We start from the raw sequence: 17,209 nt of genomic DNA, 5'->3' as shown, positions 1-17,209 counted from the left end.
GCTATTAAGTGAAGACTGGAACTCAGATACTAGGCAGGGCATAGAAGTACAAAAGCACAAGCATGCTTGTCACATAAAGGAAGAGCAGGGAGGTCAGAGTGGCTGGAGAGAAAGGCCTGAGTGGGGCTGGGCTCCAGCTCAGAGAACCGGTGCGAAGTCCCGGCTGTGCCTGGCCTTGTAGTCACAGTAAGAACTTTGCTCTTGTTTTGAGACAGGCAGTAGTTGTAGAGTTTTGAGATGAGAGGTGACACAGTCTGACTAGTGTTTTAAAAGTATTGCCCTGACTGCTATTGTGGTAAGAATAGTCTTTCCTGGATGGTGGTAACCTTATGAGATGAGAGCAGGGTGGAGACTATAGCAGTGGTTTATATGATAGGGTCTAGACTAGGGTGGGAGCAAGGTGCGCTCAGATTCTGGATGCATTTTAAGGTACAATTGAGAAGATTTTCTAATTTAAAGTTCTTGGGGTATCCAAGAAAGGAAGAAGTCAAGGATGAATGCCATCAGCAATTTTTTAAAATTTATTTATTTTCATTTATTTTTATTAGTTGGAGGCTAATTACTTTACAATATTGTAGTGGTAGCAATTTTGTTTGTTTTCTTTTTCTTTTTTTTTTTTTTTGAGTAACTAGAAGATTGGAGGGCCATTAACTGAGGGAACAAGATAAGAGAAGCAGAATTGGGCAAAAAGCATCATATTGTTGAATGTTTTCCTCAAGTTTTCACCTGACTTCAAGTTATTCAGTTTTGTCTCTACCCTCAAAGCTGTTGGAAATGAAGATAAGTATTCCATTATTTAAAATAAAGAAACAGAATCAAATATAGTATTAACTAGAATGGACCTTAGAGAATCCTTTACAAGCAAGAATATGGAAGACCAGAGAGGAATATTGTTGCTTTTCTCTGAGTTGTATTCACTACTCTGGACTTCAGCTAAGAGATGAAGTCTATAGATCCAGCCAAATATTTTGACTTTTCTCCTTTATCTGGCCACAGTCTCTATGGAATAAATTTAATACCAGCTATGAGACTGTCTGATAAACAAGAGGTACTTATTAAATTTGATCTTTATCATGAGAAAATTCCTCTTAACAAGAACAGAAGCTAATTTCCTTTATTTTAAAATTTATTTTGAGGTAATGATATCTTGGAGTGAAAATGAGTGAACTCAGGGTTATAAGAAGCTATTTAACATTGGGCAAGTTATTTTGGACCTCAGTTTTCTTTAATAGAAAGTAACTTAAAGCAGAAAGTTGGAAGAGAGAATTTCTAAGTGTCCTTCTAACATTTCCAGTCTGTGCTTCCGCTATTATTGCTTTGGTGGATAAAGTGAGTGATGCAGAAATGTATCCCATACATTTAGACATTTAAGTAGCTAGCATTCACTAAGTGACTGATGGTATTAATAAAAAATCACAGAGTAGTATGCCTAGAGGAAATATGACCCTTGGACAGGGTTCTCAATTTTAAATTTACTAGCATAGCAATTTAATGCAGTTAATAAAAAAGGGGTTTGTGTTATACCTATAGGAGCTGAAGTTCATTTTTACCATAAAAGAAGGGTAAGCTAAGAATTACTACTCTGTGGAAAAATGGACCCTTATTTTTTGTTCAGGTGATATCAAATACGCTAGAGGTTAGTCAACTAGGTTTGCTTTGTATTCTGTCAAAGCAGTGGCTTCACTGTTTTTCCCTTTTTATCTTACTTTAGGGAAGTCATATGACTTCCATTTAAGGGAAGCTCACTTACCATGCCTCTGAAAGTTGAATATAGCTGCAGATGGAGATATAACTTTCCATCCGTGGCTCAGGATAACTAGTAGCTTTCAATTAGCATGCCTAGTTATGCTATGGAGCTTTCCGTGTGATTTGGCGTTTTGTTTCCTGAGATTATTATTTTTTTAAATACAGAGGAAAGAGGAGATGAAGCAAAGTTGGATAACTGACCTCTAAAGCCCTTATGGAAAAAATAGGAGAAGGGCGAGGCCCCATTCCGTCTGAGGTGATTTGCCTTACCTCTGTGCAGCGGAGTCACGAGCTGCAGAAGGCCAGATGCTACAGTTCGGGTGAACCCCTTGTCTCCCAGCACTCCGAGTGGTCTGCTGCTACCACCACACAGGGCCCCCTGTAAACCGTCAGGGAGGCTGGAGCCAGAGAGTGGACTACGGACTCCACTCTGCTGGTCCTGTCCCAAGAGCCTCCCCACCAGGAGAATGGCGGAGTGGTTCCCTTTCCTTATTCTGCCCAGTTTGTGCTAAGTACTTAGTTTTCTATATTACTTAGGGCAGACACAGATGGAATGGCTATAATAATAATGTTGAGAATGTTTAATGCCAAACCAAGGGGCTGGTGTAGTGGTCACTTGTTGCAGTGCGCAGGGGAGATAGTAATTCCGAGTGAGCCTCGGAGGTTTCCAGTTATCAGTGGTCTATTTTTAGAGGGAAGGTGGGGGGCAGGGTTGGTAAATGGTGTTCATTTTACTATTAATCTTAAAATCGTAGCTCTTTTCAGCATATATGTTTCACAGTAATAAAAATACGATTTAAAAAGTGAAATACATCTACAAAGCTATTTTCTAATCTTGCTTTACTATACTTGTCATTAGTATGAATTTAAATGGCTAACCCACTCCAGTATCCTTGCCTGGAAAATCTCATGGACACAGGAGCCTGGTGGGCTGCAGTCCATGGGGTCACAAAGAGTCGGGCACGACTGAGCGACTAACACGTACTTACTTAAGGAGTATTTAGTGTATCATAACTAGTTCCAGGTACTGTAGAGAGTTTATAAACATTTTTTAGGGTATTAGTTTTTTTTTTTTTCCAGCTGTATTAAAAAATAGAGACATTACTTTGCCAACAATGGTCCATCTGGTCAAGGCTATTGTTTTTCCAGTGGTCATGTATGGATGTGAGAGTTGAACTGTAAAGAAAGCTGCGTGCCAAAGAATTGATACTTTTGAACTGTAGTGTTGGAGAAGACTTTTGAGAGTCCCTTAGACTGCAAGGAGATCCAACCAGTCCATCCTGAAGGAGATCAGTCCGGACTGTTCTTTGGAAGGACTGATGTTGAAGCTGAAACTCCAATACTTTGGGCACCTGATGTGAAGAGCTGACTCATTGGAAAAGACCCTGATGCTGGGAAAGATTGATGACAGGAGGAGAAGGGGATGACAGAGGATGAGATGGTTGGATGGCATCACTGACTCAATGGACATGAGTTTGAGTAAACTCCGGGAGTTGGTGATGGACAGGAAAGCCTGGTGTGCTGCAGTCCATGGGGTCACAAAGAGTTGGACATGACTGAGTGACTGAACTGAATTTTCTAAATATAACAACAACAAAAACAACACTTTTCCCTATGTATACCATTTCTGATTCTGATTGATCTCTGAACATTTCTTCATGTGTATGGTGGAAGTAACAATGCCAGCTTCACCAACTGCAGGGAAATTAAATAAAATATAATTGATAAAGAGATTGGTACATAGTAATCCTTAGTAATGATCAGTTCTTATTCTCCCAGTTCTAGTCAAATTAATTTAATATATAGATTTGTAAGAGTTTATCCAGTAATTTTGTTTATAATATTTTATTTTTTCTTGAAAGATAATTAATGCATAGGGCTTTGCAAGTGATACTAGTGGTAAAGAATCTGCCTGCCAATGCAGGAGATGCAAGAGGCGTGGGTTTGGTCTCTGGGTCAGGAAAATCCCTTGGAGTAGAAAATGGCACCAGACTCCAGTATTCTTGCCTAGAAAATCTCTTGAGCAGAGGAGCCTGGCGGGCTACAGTCCATGGGGCTGCAAAGAGTTGAACTCAACAGAACGACTAAGTATAGTACAGTCAATGTATAACACTGTGTTAATTTTAGGTGTATAATTTAATGATTAACATCTGTATGTATTGCGAAATGGTTATCACGATAAGTTTAGTTAGCATCCATCACAACATAAAAGTGCAAAATCTTTTTCTTGTGATGAGACTTTTTAGATCTACTCCCTTAGCAACTTTTAGTTATCTTATAACTGGGAGTTTGTACCTTTGGCCCACCTCCACCCATCTTGACCCTACTTCCTACATCCTGCCTGTGGCAACAAACAATTTGTTCTGTGTACCAATGAGTTTAGATTTTTGTTGTTGTTGTTATTTTGCTTTGTTTTGATGCTATATATAAGTGAAATTATACACTGTTTTCCTTTCTCTGACTTATTTCACATAGCATAATGCCCTTGGCATCCACCCACATTGTTGCAAATGGCAGGATTTTCTTGGTTTTTTTATGGCTGAATAATATTCCATTGCACACATACATCATATTTTCTTTATCTATTCATCTGCCAATAGACGCTAAAGTTCTTTCCATGTTTTGGCTATTGAAAATAATGTTGCAGTGAATATGGGGGCACAGATACTCTTTTGAAATCACAATTTCGTTTTCTCTGAATATATACCCAAAAGTGGGATTACTGAATCATATGGGAGTTCTATTTTTAATTTTTCGAGGAACTGCCATACTGTTTTCCATAGCAGCTGCACCAATTTACATTTCCAGCATTGCATATGTGTTTTAATCTTATTTATATAACTTTTACTTACAAAGCTAGAAAAAATAGTAACTATACAGTGAACTAACAACTTTACTTGACACGATTGGTATGCTAAAAATCAAGCTCTACCAAATTGCCATATTTCATTCTCACTGATATTCATGGACTATATAGTCCATGGGGTCACAAAGAGTTGGACATGACTGAGCAAATTTCACTTCACTTCACTTCACTATCACTGATGGTAGACAAATATATTTGATTTTATTACAAGTAAAAATTACTTTCAAATGCAGTAGAATAATAATAACAAGACTATTTTCTGAACACTTACTATTAGTAAGTAGTAAATGCTTTACGCCCTTTACCTCATTGAGAATAATAAGAGTACTTACTATATAAGGTTGTTAAGATTACTTGAGTTAAGACTTGCAGAACCCTTGTTACTATGCTGGGTCTATAACTGATATTTCCAAAAAGAATACATACAATTTTTTAACCCTCCCAGCAATCCTGTGAATGGGATAATTATCATCCTTATTTCGGAGGAAGCCAGGGAGTCAACAACCTGGCACATCAGAACCTGAACCCATGCCTGGTTACTCTAGCACTTGTGCTTTAAACCACTGTGAATCTGAAGTATTTAATGAAGATTTATGGTTTGATCACAGAATGAGGAAAAGATGTGTAGCTTTGCAAAGTCTGATGTTGCTCTACTAGGAATGGTAAAGGACACAGTTATATAGATTAGTTTTGAAAGTCATTGGGGCAATATTTACTTATTTATAGTACTTTAAAATACTTTGCCTTATATTTCTAGGGAACCAGTCTATTAAAAAGAGAACACTAAGGATTATTGGAGATCTTAATTGTATCAAGTATCAGTTGATCCAATTGTATCAATTGGAGATATTATTGTATCAAATGAGTAAATAAAAATTGGTTGATTTAGCCATGTGACTATTTTAATATTTAGACATAAAATTATCTTATCCCACAAATTCATGATCTAAAAATCTGATGTGTTGTTAATTAGATTACATCCTTCTGGATGGAAGAAATCCTAAATGAATAGACATTCATTTTGTAGGAAGTTTAGCAAGTATGGTTATATCTACAGAGTAGTTTGTCTACTTTCCCCTCGGCTACCTGAATGATGCAGGAACATTATGAGAAGTTACCCTTACTTGGTGAATACAGGGTGTACTTTTCAAAATTTACCTCCCTGCCAGCACAGGAAGCTTGTGCAGTATGGTTGTTGCATACTTGGTTTTTAAGGATAAATAACATTCTAACTGTATAGTAAAAAAAAAAGACAGTTATTGATATGGAGTAAAAATTGGAGTAGGAAATGGCAATCCACTCCAGTATTACTACCTGAAAAATTCCATGTATAGAGGAACTTGGTGGGCTGCAGTCCATGGGGTCACAAAGAGTTGGGTACGACTAAGCACACGCACACAGATACACATGGAGTAAAATAGCTTTGGAAGCTCCTAGAAATGTGACAAAACAGGATGCTCTCCATTAATTTTTCTTTTCATACATGTTTCTTTCTATTACTTATTCATTGATGTGTAGATTCACAGACATTATAGGCACGGTTTGTGCCTGACACTGGAGTGTGAAGATAAAATGGTGCTTTAAGAACACATGTATACAAGAAGGGTATGGGACATACACAGTCAAGGGATGAAGAGAAAAGACTGGAGCATTATTTAGGAGCAGTGCAAGCAAGAATGAAGTTCAGAATATGATGAAGATTAAAACAAAACTAAGGCAATGAAAGTAGCAAGGAAAAAAACAAGGGAAGGTCAATCTGTCATTTTGGACAAGTGATGCACATTTAAGAGATTACATTGAGGAAAGGAAAGCCATTTAATGACTAGTTAGCTTCCACCTTGTTTATTAAACAGAACATTTTCAAACTGGAAAGCTTTGAACAATTATAGTTAAGAAGGATTTAATGTCCATAAGGCTTAAGGCATTGAATTACTTTAAGCTGAACTGTCTGAGTCACTGATTTCATAGTAACTCTGCAAAGTTACATTATTCCCCTCGCTCCCCAATTTACCCATTTAATAGTATTGGATGCTCAGAGAAGTGATACAGCTAGTAAATGGTCCACGCAGGATCCCCAACAAAGTCTGTCTTTCTTCAAAGCAGTGTTCTTCCCAGGACTTGGCAAAGCTCCCCAGACTTGCCTCAAGTTCTTTAGATCCCTAAAGACTTAATTCTCAGAAGTCATATATGTGTCCTTAATTTTTCCAAACTTGTGCACTTGAATTATGTAATCTCCAAATGCCTCAGAACAAAGACCCTTGAGCTAGAGACCTCACAGTTGAGTTCTGAAGCTTGAATCGCCTAAAATAAAATTAGTAGCTTTTTACCTTAGAGTTATCTAAATTTTCACCTTTTTGCCTAAGGCATACATCCTAAGTGTTGAACTGAGATTAGCAATGGAACCCAGACCCCAGCTTCTCAAGCCTGAGTCTTCAACCTTCAATTAAACTGAGCCAGGAATAAGAAGCCCCTTGGAGGAGGGAACTCCAGTGCATTCCAGCCATAATGGACATCTTTCCATTTCTTTGGACTGCTGACTTTTGCAAGTATGGTTGTCTTGCCTGGAGTGCCTTTTTTTCTCCTCTCTCCCTTCTGCTAACTTCTTCCTTGTTCTAACAAGAAGGAAAATTCTTCAGAAGGCCTTCCTTGACCCATAGATTAAGTTGAAAATTCCTTGCTCTTCATTTATATAGCATGTTGTACCTTTTCTTTATTAATATGCATCACCCTGTAATTTTCAGCTTATTTTTCTCCTTTCTGCCATGTCTTGAGTGTCTTTCCTTGAAGTGTCCCTCGTGTGTCTAGCATAGTACCTGGAATTGCAAATATTTGATCTGCTGAATGAGTGAACTGTTAAGATCATGATGGTTGATATGAGGCATGATAATGGTAAAATTATGCTGAATCAACAGGGAAAGTCCACAATTTTGGTTTCTAAATAAACTATGCACTGTATCTTTTAGTCATCTTTCTCTATATTTGTACTCCTTTATACATTCTGGGTGCATATAGATTTAAACCTACATTGTGAACAACTGGATCTAGCCTCCAACAAAGATGTTGAAAGCATGTTTCAGACTTATTATTATAGTCTAGCACTGTTAGCTCTAGCAGTTGGCAGCTTCAGATCATGCTAAACACACAATCTTAACAATTCTGAATGTTTCAGTGACATCACATTGCCCTCCTTCTCACCCTCACAATCAGAGCTATTCCTCTTAAGCATCATAGGAACAGTAATCGAAATGTGGATAGATGAGTTTTAGTTGAAGGCTCATTTTTAAGATATTGGACTGCCTGAAATTGAATGTGGGTGTCTCTCCTGACAGTTTATAGAAGGGAAAAGTAAGCTCAGAAAGGTGACAACTAATTATGCATCAATGACTCATAAAAAAAAATTGTAGACTTACAATTTTCTATGCCTGTTTTCATCAGTGATTTCTGAAGGAGATAATCATGGCAAAGTCAAATTCACCTCCAGAGTATGTGTTGGGTGTTGCTGGCTTGCTCTCATGGCCCACTCTCCACCTTTGCACACTGTCCTCTGCCCAAGGGGTTGACATCAGTGCAAACCTGTGTGGACAGCTTCACTGTGCTCCTTTACCCCCAGGTTTTGGGTTGGGTGCAGCCCATGGGAAGGCTCCTCTGAGATATTAGAGGGTGGGAGAGTGAGGTCAGAGTATCAGTCCCCCTGATTTTTCCCTCGAGGGTTGGCTGTTACTCTCAACTAAAGGCCAGAAACACTGTCAAGCGGGCCTTGCCTTAGAGTTATCCTATTTAACTGCTTATAACTTTTCCTCCTTTTGCCCCTTCAGCCTGAAGCCTCCGCTGTCCTAGACCAAAATACTGCAAGGTACTGTGGAGGATTTCCCCAGCTCCTACCACGCAGTCCTAGTATCTCTTCATTAAAGTCCTCAGATTACCCAATTTAAGTATTCTTTTTCCTGCCCGGAATCTGTCTTATATAGAAGTTATTTTGGAATAGGAAAATATGCTTGTGTAATACACAGGACTATGATGGCTGTTGATATTGAGGCAAAGGGCTTAAAACTGTTTGGTGAGATAACTGGGATATATTTTGCTTGTATTAAACACAAACTTTTAATATCTCCAAGAGTACTCTGTCAAAACAAATAAAAATAAATCCATGGGCATTCTTTCTTTGCAAGAGCATTTCAAAGAAGGATGGCATGACACATGAAATAAACTACAAGCTAAAGGCTGAAAGGAAACAATGACATTTCAGATTTAGTTGTTCTAAAAAAATTCTATAACTGTTCCAGTATTTACTCATGTTTTCATTCTCTCACATAGTTTGGTTTCTAATTTATATAAACAAGATGTCAATTGATGATAAAAATTAAAAAATTACATAATATGCACAAGACATTTTTCAGTCACATTTTTGCTGGCTCCCACCTAAAAGTGACAAGCAGTGCAGGCTTCTATCATTTTGCAGAATACGGAAGCAGTGGTGTGATATAGTGTGACTAATCAAATAGAAAGTTAGTGTTTGATGGACTAGGAAGGGTCCATGGGGGAAAATCGAAGCTAACTGAATCAAAATAAAGAACTGATCTTGAAAAGTACCTGGAGGTTAAAGGGATTTGATAATACATTGTGAGGATAGTGGTTCTGCTCTATGTGTGGTATCAAGGGTAGACAAGGAAAACAATAGAGGTGAGATAATATTAATTTTTTTAAGGACGAGAGGCTCCACTTCTGGATCATGGACAAGTCACGAGGATGCTACTTTTAAAAATATGTCTTTCAATTTTCTTCATTCCCTATTGAACTTGCCATTTATTTGAAATGAATACAAATTATTATGTGTACTCCAGGACATATCATGATTCAACCTTCTTGTGTTCCTTTTTTTTTTTTTTTTTGGTAGGGTTGTAGATCCTAATGATTTGCTATTGGCTTAATAGCAAATAAACAGGCTTTGTTTTTATTCCTATGACAAGAGGGGTTCATGCATTTGATGTTGTGTCTGGAGTGTTTGCAGTGTACCTTTCTGCCAAGCACTGGGAATCCAGTGTTGAATAAGGCAAATATCCTTGTTCTCATGTTAGAAAGGAAAACTGCTGCAGCTGTTTATTGCCCCCTCAACCCCAGAGGAAGGACCAGAGGAAGCCCCAGAGGAGAGTATGCGGCTGGAGATTAGGCAGAGTAAAAGCAGTCTCATTACAAAGTCAGAATAAAATGACTTTATCATTTATCCTCCTAAAGTAGTATGCAAAATTGCTAGTTGTGTTGGTTGTTAACCTCTAATTATCCACATCTATTTTTTTTTTTCCTGTGGATAATTGTGCACATAGTAAAATACACATCCTAGAATTAATTTTCACTTTCCTATAAGAAATCTAAAAGTCTACTCTGTGGCTCTTCCATGCTGCCTGGAATAGTTACATGCCATTTATGGTGTCAGCACTTTGCTTTAGTAGAATTGTGCTTTATTTAAATATTTCAAGGATTTTTGAAGCAAAAAGTAAAAGTGAAGCTAGATACTTAATATGGAGCTTAGTTTGTAGAGGAGCAGTTCCATTTGATAAAAGTGTATCATATTTGAACAGGATGTAGAAAATGACTGCATATGCTCTGTAATTCAAACACTCTGTCCATTTGACTCAGAAGCTAATTTGCACTGCTGGCATTTTCAGTAGAGATGGGTTATTCCATCTCTCCCTATCTAGGGCAACAGGCACTATTTAGCCAACAAAAATAATTATAAAAATGAGGTAGGTAAAAAAGTTGGTTTTTTGGCCTAATCAATATTTGAATAGTATGGAGGCAGTGACTATTTATACTATTTCCTAGAACTGGTATTTATGTATTGTGATAAAGCAAATTATAAAAATATGGTCACAAAAATGTAGGTTACTAAACATCCAACCATGCTAAATATGATTAAAGGGATGAAGAAAAAAATCTTGAGTATTTTTCTTAAATACAAGAACCCACTTTTTAAGTGTGCACTTAAGGTGGAATGGAAATGTCTCTTCTGTTAATATAATGCTTTGGGCTATTGTTCCTATATCTAGTAGACAGTTCTAGGTTACATTTGCAATTAATATACAGTTCTACAATATAGTCTTGTAAAATCCATTCTCAGAGAGGTAATATAATCTAGCAATGGCTAGTATTTTTCTTGAAAGGCTCAGATATTTGTCATTTAAAAGGCTGTTTACACATTTTGCTTTTGTGTTTGACACTTAAGCATTAAGCATCACCACTTGTGATGAAATGCTATACACAGAACCTTTTGTTGCTTCTTTAGATGGCAGTTGAGGAGGACAAAGTGAAAGTGAAAGTCGCTCAGTCTGTCCAACTCTTTGTGACCCCATGGACTATACAGTCCATGGAATTCTCCAGACCAGAACACTGGAGTGGGTATCTGTTCCCTTTTCCAGGGGATCTTCCCAACCCAGGGATCGAACCCAGGTTTCCCGCATTGTAGCTGGATTCTTTACCAGCTGAGCCACCAGGGAAGCCATTGAAGAAGACAAGGAGACAGCAAATCATACATTTTGTCAACATGCAAACACTTTCCCTTTATCTCACTACCCATGCAAGGACTACTGCCTTCATTCTGCCCATCAGAGTTATCTCCCTAAAACAATCTTAGACGCCTCTATAAACATTCTATATCTGGCTCTCCTGTGGCAGAGTGCTAAGGAAATGATGATGATCCAAGCCTTTTTATAAAAACATATCTGAAATCTATGTCACTGCATATGATTAAAATTTGTGATAGAGACAGGAGAGCTTTAAAACTGGAAAATCATTTACTCTGGAACTGTCTTTGCTGTTCTTGAGAAGGATGAAAGTTATAAGTATGAAAGTCATAATAGTTTAGAAGGTTATATCCTTAGTGGCTTGCCAGGATAGAACTTGCCATTATTCAAATTAATGACATTAAAGTCATAAATTGTTAATTTAGAATGAAAGGTGTCACAACTCAGGCTTATTCTACCTCAGTGTAATTCAATGCATGAAGCAGGGCACCCAAAGCCAGTGCTCTGGGACAACCCAGAGGGGAGGGATGTGGGAGGGGGTTCAGGATGAGGGAGACACATATATACCTGTGGTCGATTCATGTTGATGTATGGCAAAAACCACCAGAATATTGCAATTATCCTCCAATTAAAATAAATAAATTAATTTAATAAATAAATAAATCTCAGGTACTCTTAGGTGACAACTTGTTCCCAGATTATGTAGATTAAATCACTCTTGATAGTTATAAGAATAGCCTAAAATATCACGTGGACATCAAGTGGAAAAGCAAACAATATTATTAGAACTTGAACATTTCCATTTAAATGCTTTCCACATTCATAATTTCAATTGAGCCTAGAAGTAATTCTGTAAAATAGATTGGAATAATTATTTCTGCTGATTTTATGGAAGAAAAAGAACAAGAAAGAGGCTTGGTTCTTGGCCTTTTGGTCCTTGATACTGTTTTGTGTCAATTCTGTGTCTTTTTATTTTTTAGTTACACAAAAACCTTTCTTTCACTCCTAGTAATTTAATCTCACTTCTATAAATCCCCTGGTCCTAGCTCTTTTCTCCTTTAATTTTACAGTTTTTCTTTCTCAGAGTGTTAATCATGTTCAGGAGATGTCTCCCCTCCCCTGATTTTTGAGCTTCCTCCTATCTACAGCAGAATCTATGGAAAGTAATATATACAGAAGATAAGAGAGGAAGTGAAAGGCTAAAGAGGTTATTAGAAGCCAGAAAAGTGACAGAAAAAAGGGAAGAGGGCTCAGGATTTCAGAAGGAAGATGATGGATGGTTGCTCATGCAACAGATCTTGGTGACCTCTTGTCTCTTTCACTTCTTCCATTCTGTTAACTCAGAAATAATTCTACTCTTCTAGAAATTCACCTCTAAGTCAAGAATCACCTTTTACCAAAATCAGCATTAGATTCTGGCTAATTCTTGTAAGAGAAAATTACATTCTCTTTGAAAAGACATTAGAAGTAATATTTACTTTTAAAAAATTGAAAATAATATCAACTAATGATCACTAGTTACTTAAGGCAAAACTTTAATATAAAGTATAAAACAAACATAAAATAGAAATATAAAAATAAGCATAAAAAAAGAGTAGGAATAAATTCCCTGAAGTGTTCTGATCTGTGTTAGAATCTTTATCACTGATGTCCCCAGAATTAGATAAGATACTGTGTTTTCAAAAGCAGAAAAAGGTATTATTTTTCTTTAAATGTGAAGAATAAAAGATGTCCTTGCAAATTAAAAAAGTAATAGCAGAGGAAAAATTTTCAAAAGATATATTAAAGTTTAAGAGATATCTCAGAGTATTGTACAAAAAGATAAATAATTGGAAAATAGGAGAGAAAAAAGAAGAAAATGAAGAATATTCCAGAATTACCAACATTCAAAGAGAAGGAGTTCCAGAAACAAAGGACCCTGTAGACAAGAATCAAAAATATCAAAGAGTGTTCTGTTTATGTTTTCTTCTAAGAGTTTTACAGCATCTGGCCAAAATTGAAGCAAGATTTTTTTTTTTTTTGGACCCATCTTCTAGAGTAATGAAAATAAAAACAAAAATAAACAAATAGGACCTCATTAAACTTAAAAGCTTTTGCATAGCAAAGAAAACCATAAACAAGATGAAAAGACAACCCTCAGAATGGGAGAAAATATTTGCAAATGAAGCAACTGACAAAGGATTAATCTCCAAAATATACAAATAACTCATGTAGCTCAATATCAGAAAAACAAACAACCAAATCAAAAAATGGGCAGAAGATCTTAATAGGCATTTCTCCAAAGAAGACATATAGATGGTCAACAAATACATGAAAAAATACTCAGTATCACTAATTATTAGAGAAATGCAAATCAAACTACAGTGAGATATCATCTCAAGACATCAGAATGGCCACCATCAAAAAAGCATGGTGTGTGTGTGTGTATGTCTGTGTGCGCCCGCACAAGAAGGGTGTGAACATAGGGTGGGAGATTGTGAAAGTGACCTAAATACTCAACTTTCACAATGGGAAGTCTGTAGGTAATACCAAATCTGGAAAATTAAGAAATAGCAATATTACCAAGTTATATGAATGCAAGGATTTAAATTATAAAATAATCAACTAAAATAGTTGAAATGTATTTCCTCTAAATATCAGGATGTGGAGAAAATGAAGAATAAGGGACTGTTGCTTTCTGTAACAAGCTTTTCAAGTCTTTCAGCATGCACATGCATGACTAGGATGGAGTTTAAAATGGGATTGGAAACAAAACAATAGCTATAGAAAGAAAGATAGATGTATAAATAATTCCCTTATTATAGTACTTAATAAAAGCTATATATACATTACTTAAAGATCTATCTTAAAAATTATGGAGAGGTGAAAGGGAGGTTCTAGAGGGAGGGGATATATGTATACTTTTAGGTGATTCACAGTATTGCATGGCAGAAACCAATGCAACATTGTAAAGCAATTATCCTCCAATTAAAAATTTTAAAAGATTACTAGTATCATAGCATGTTTGGCTATGGCCTCAACATCATTTTAAAAAATTTTACATAGCTATCTTTTCAGTAAAACTGCTTGGTTAGCTCTAAAGAGGCTGTGAATGGTTACACTGTTGAACAAAAATTTCTGAAAAAAATTTGTGAATATGGCAGAACATTCTTCAAGCTCCTTGGACAGCCACAACCTATTTCTGAGTTGCAGACATTTTGCTAACTCCTTGGGGCATCATACTGCCATGGTCAACATTGCCTGGAACTTTGGTATCAAGATGGACAAGGGTTAGTTTGGAAAGAAAGTTAGGTTTTCTAGGCTTGGCCCCATAGAAGAGGAAGATGGCTTATGGGGTCTTTGGGTCTATTTAAATCTCTTCATACAGGGAAGTTTGTGACAGTCTTTGAAGGAGGATGACTTTTGGAACATTTATAAAGATCTGTGACATCAATCATCAGTCACACTTTTCTTCATTTCATACTCCCCCATAACCTGGCTCTTTCATATTCTGCAGGAACTTATTCTTGTTGGATTTCCAGTTAGTGATAGTGACACAGCTTCAAGCTCAAAAAGACCTTAAGACATGAAGTTGTGAATCACTAGGGAAAAAAAAAAAAAAAAACCTCCCCATTGTAGCATTTCCTTCAGAGGGAGAATTGCTTTTTCTGATCACAGAGTGAAAGTCAACATTGAAGGCTGGCCACCCTTTTGATCCTTCCCGCTTAACACCTGGATCACAGCTTTTCAGGTTTCCAGTGATTTTTAGAATAATGCCTAGCAGAGTCCAACCCATTTATTTTCCCTGTCAATGAAACCCTCACCATGGCATTTAATTGATCCCTGTGCTGGAGGAAGCTCCCTAGCTGTACCTGACCTTGTCCCACTCTCACACTCTCTCATACTCTTTCCTTCCCACTTAACACCTGGATCACAGCTTTTCAGGTTTCCAGTGATTTTTAGAATAATGCCTAGCAGAGTCCAACCCACTTATTTTCCCTGTCAATGAAACCCTCACCGTGGCATTTAATTGATCCCTGTGCTGGAGGAAGCTCCCTAGCTGTACCTGACCTTGTCCCACTTTCCCCAAATACACTGTCACACTTGACTTCTTCTATGCTTCCATTTTCAGCACATCACTTTCTCTAGGAAGGTAGACTAGATGCCCCTGCGGTAGGTTTATCATGACAATTAAACAGCTAATAACAAGGTAAGGCACTAATTGTCCATTTCTCCCTTTGGACTATGAGATTTATAAGGACAGAAACTTTCTTTATTTTGTTTTCACCTTTGCTTTTTCCAGACCTTATATAATGCCTGACCCTGGCATAGGAGGGACTCAATAAATATATGTTGACTTGAGTCGATTTGTTATTTTCCTACTTATTTTTTATATTTTCACATACTATGTCATAATGGCAACATTTTGGTCTCTCTTTATCTATCCCACCTGTAAATGAAAAGCACATATTAATTTGTATGTGCAGAGCACAGAGAGATTATGGGAACTGCATGAACCTTCACGCAAATTAAAATATTTAAATCTGCAACGTGCTTGACTTTCTAAAAAGAGAAATTCTTGGAATCCATTAACAAATAAATGTGTCTTCATTTGTATTATAGTTGGTCTAGAGATGATGGGACAACATCTAATACACTTGAGGACTGCATTAGATGAATGGCAGGTCATCTGACCCACTAAGATGCTCTTAATGTAATTTGTTCACAATCTTTCTATCTTATTACAGCCGGGGCACCGACAACAGACTGACCCACCGGCGGCAGACAGTTCTCCGTGAGAAGGGGAGACGGTTAGCTAACCGAGGACCAGCGTACATGTTTAATGACCACTCAACAAGCCTGTCTATTGAGGAGGAACGCTTTCTAGATGCAGCTGAGTATGGCAATATCCCAGTGGTAAGGAAGATGTTGGAAGAATGCCTTTCACTCAACGTCAATTGTGTGGATTACATGGGCCAGAATGCCCTGCAGCTAGCAGTGGCTAATGAGCATCTGGAAATTACAGAACTTCTTCTCAAGAAAGAAAATCTCTCTCGTGTTGGGGATGCCTTGCTTTTAGCCATTAGTAAAGGTTATGTTCGGATTGTGGAAGCCATTCTCAGCCACCCAGCTTTTGCTGAAGGCAAGCGGTTAGCAACCAGCCCGAGTCAGTCTGAACTCCAACAAGATGATTTTTATGCATATGATGAAGACGGGACACGGTTCTCCCATGATGTGACCCCAATCATTCTGGCTGCCCACTGCCAGGAATATGAAATTGTGCACACCCTCTTGCGGAAGGGTGCTCGGATCGAACGGCCTCATGACTATTTCTGCAAGTGCAGTGAATGCAACCAGAAACAGAAGCATGACTCCTTCAGCCACTCCAGATCTAGAATTAATGCCTACAAGGGCCTGGCGAGTCCAGCTTACCTGTCATTGTCTAGCGAAGATCCAGTCATGACGGCTTTAGAGCTTAGCAATGAGCTGGCAGTGCTGGCCAACATAGAGAAGGAGTTCAAGGTAGGTTTTTAACAAGTCAAAGTCAAGGAGAATTTATAAGCTTCCACTATGTACTCACACTCTGTGAGGTCTCATAGATTGTGGACAATTTTATATGTTTGATTCAACAAGTTCTTTATTACATAGAGTAAAAGTTGTGGTTACTACTATTTGGAGATGATCTACTATGAACTAGACATTTTACATTTATTATGTCTGATACCTATTACAACCTTGGGAAGATCTTAGCTCCTTTTCAGATGCAGAAATGGAGGAATAGAAAGGTTAAGTAAGGCCCAAGATCCACAGCTGGTGAAATGACAGAGCCAGGATTAGAACCCAGGGATGCAGACTCTAAAACCGAGGTTCTGTCTCCTGTGAAACTCTGTTTCTATATTCAGATCATGGTGATAGCTACTGTTGAGGTCAGAAAGAGGAATAAGATAAAGGAAGTCATAGTTTGACTTGAGAGACAGACACATGCATGCGTATATATGGTATAAAGAGAAATGAAACTACTAGATAGGGCTATAAGCAGTGTGCTGTAGCAGTTCAGAGAAAGTAGTATTTAATTCAGATTAGATGTCGGAGAAGTTAC

General features: G+C 37.5%; 1 protein-coding gene across 2 annotated transcripts in view; it reads left to right on the top strand.

Moving 5' to 3' along the window:
- TRPC6 (transient receptor potential cation channel subfamily C member 6) overlaps positions 1-17,209 on the top strand; it is a 143,344-nt gene that overhangs the window by 75,144 nt on the left and 50,991 nt on the right. For both annotated transcript variants that reach the window (XM_065944154.1, XM_065944153.1), the window contains exon 2: positions 15,858-16,632. In XM_065944154.1, coding sequence (XP_065800226.1) covers positions 15,858-16,632 — 775 coding nt within the window. The remainder of the gene's footprint in view (positions 1-15,857; positions 16,633-17,209) is intronic.

This window comes from Muntiacus reevesi, chromosome 9, assembly GCF_963930625.1.
Source record: "Muntiacus reevesi chromosome 9, mMunRee1.1, whole genome shotgun sequence".
Classification (NCBI taxonomy): domain Eukaryota; kingdom Metazoa; phylum Chordata; class Mammalia; order Artiodactyla; family Cervidae; genus Muntiacus; species Muntiacus reevesi.
This window is presented reverse-complemented; position numbering and strand designations above follow the sequence as displayed.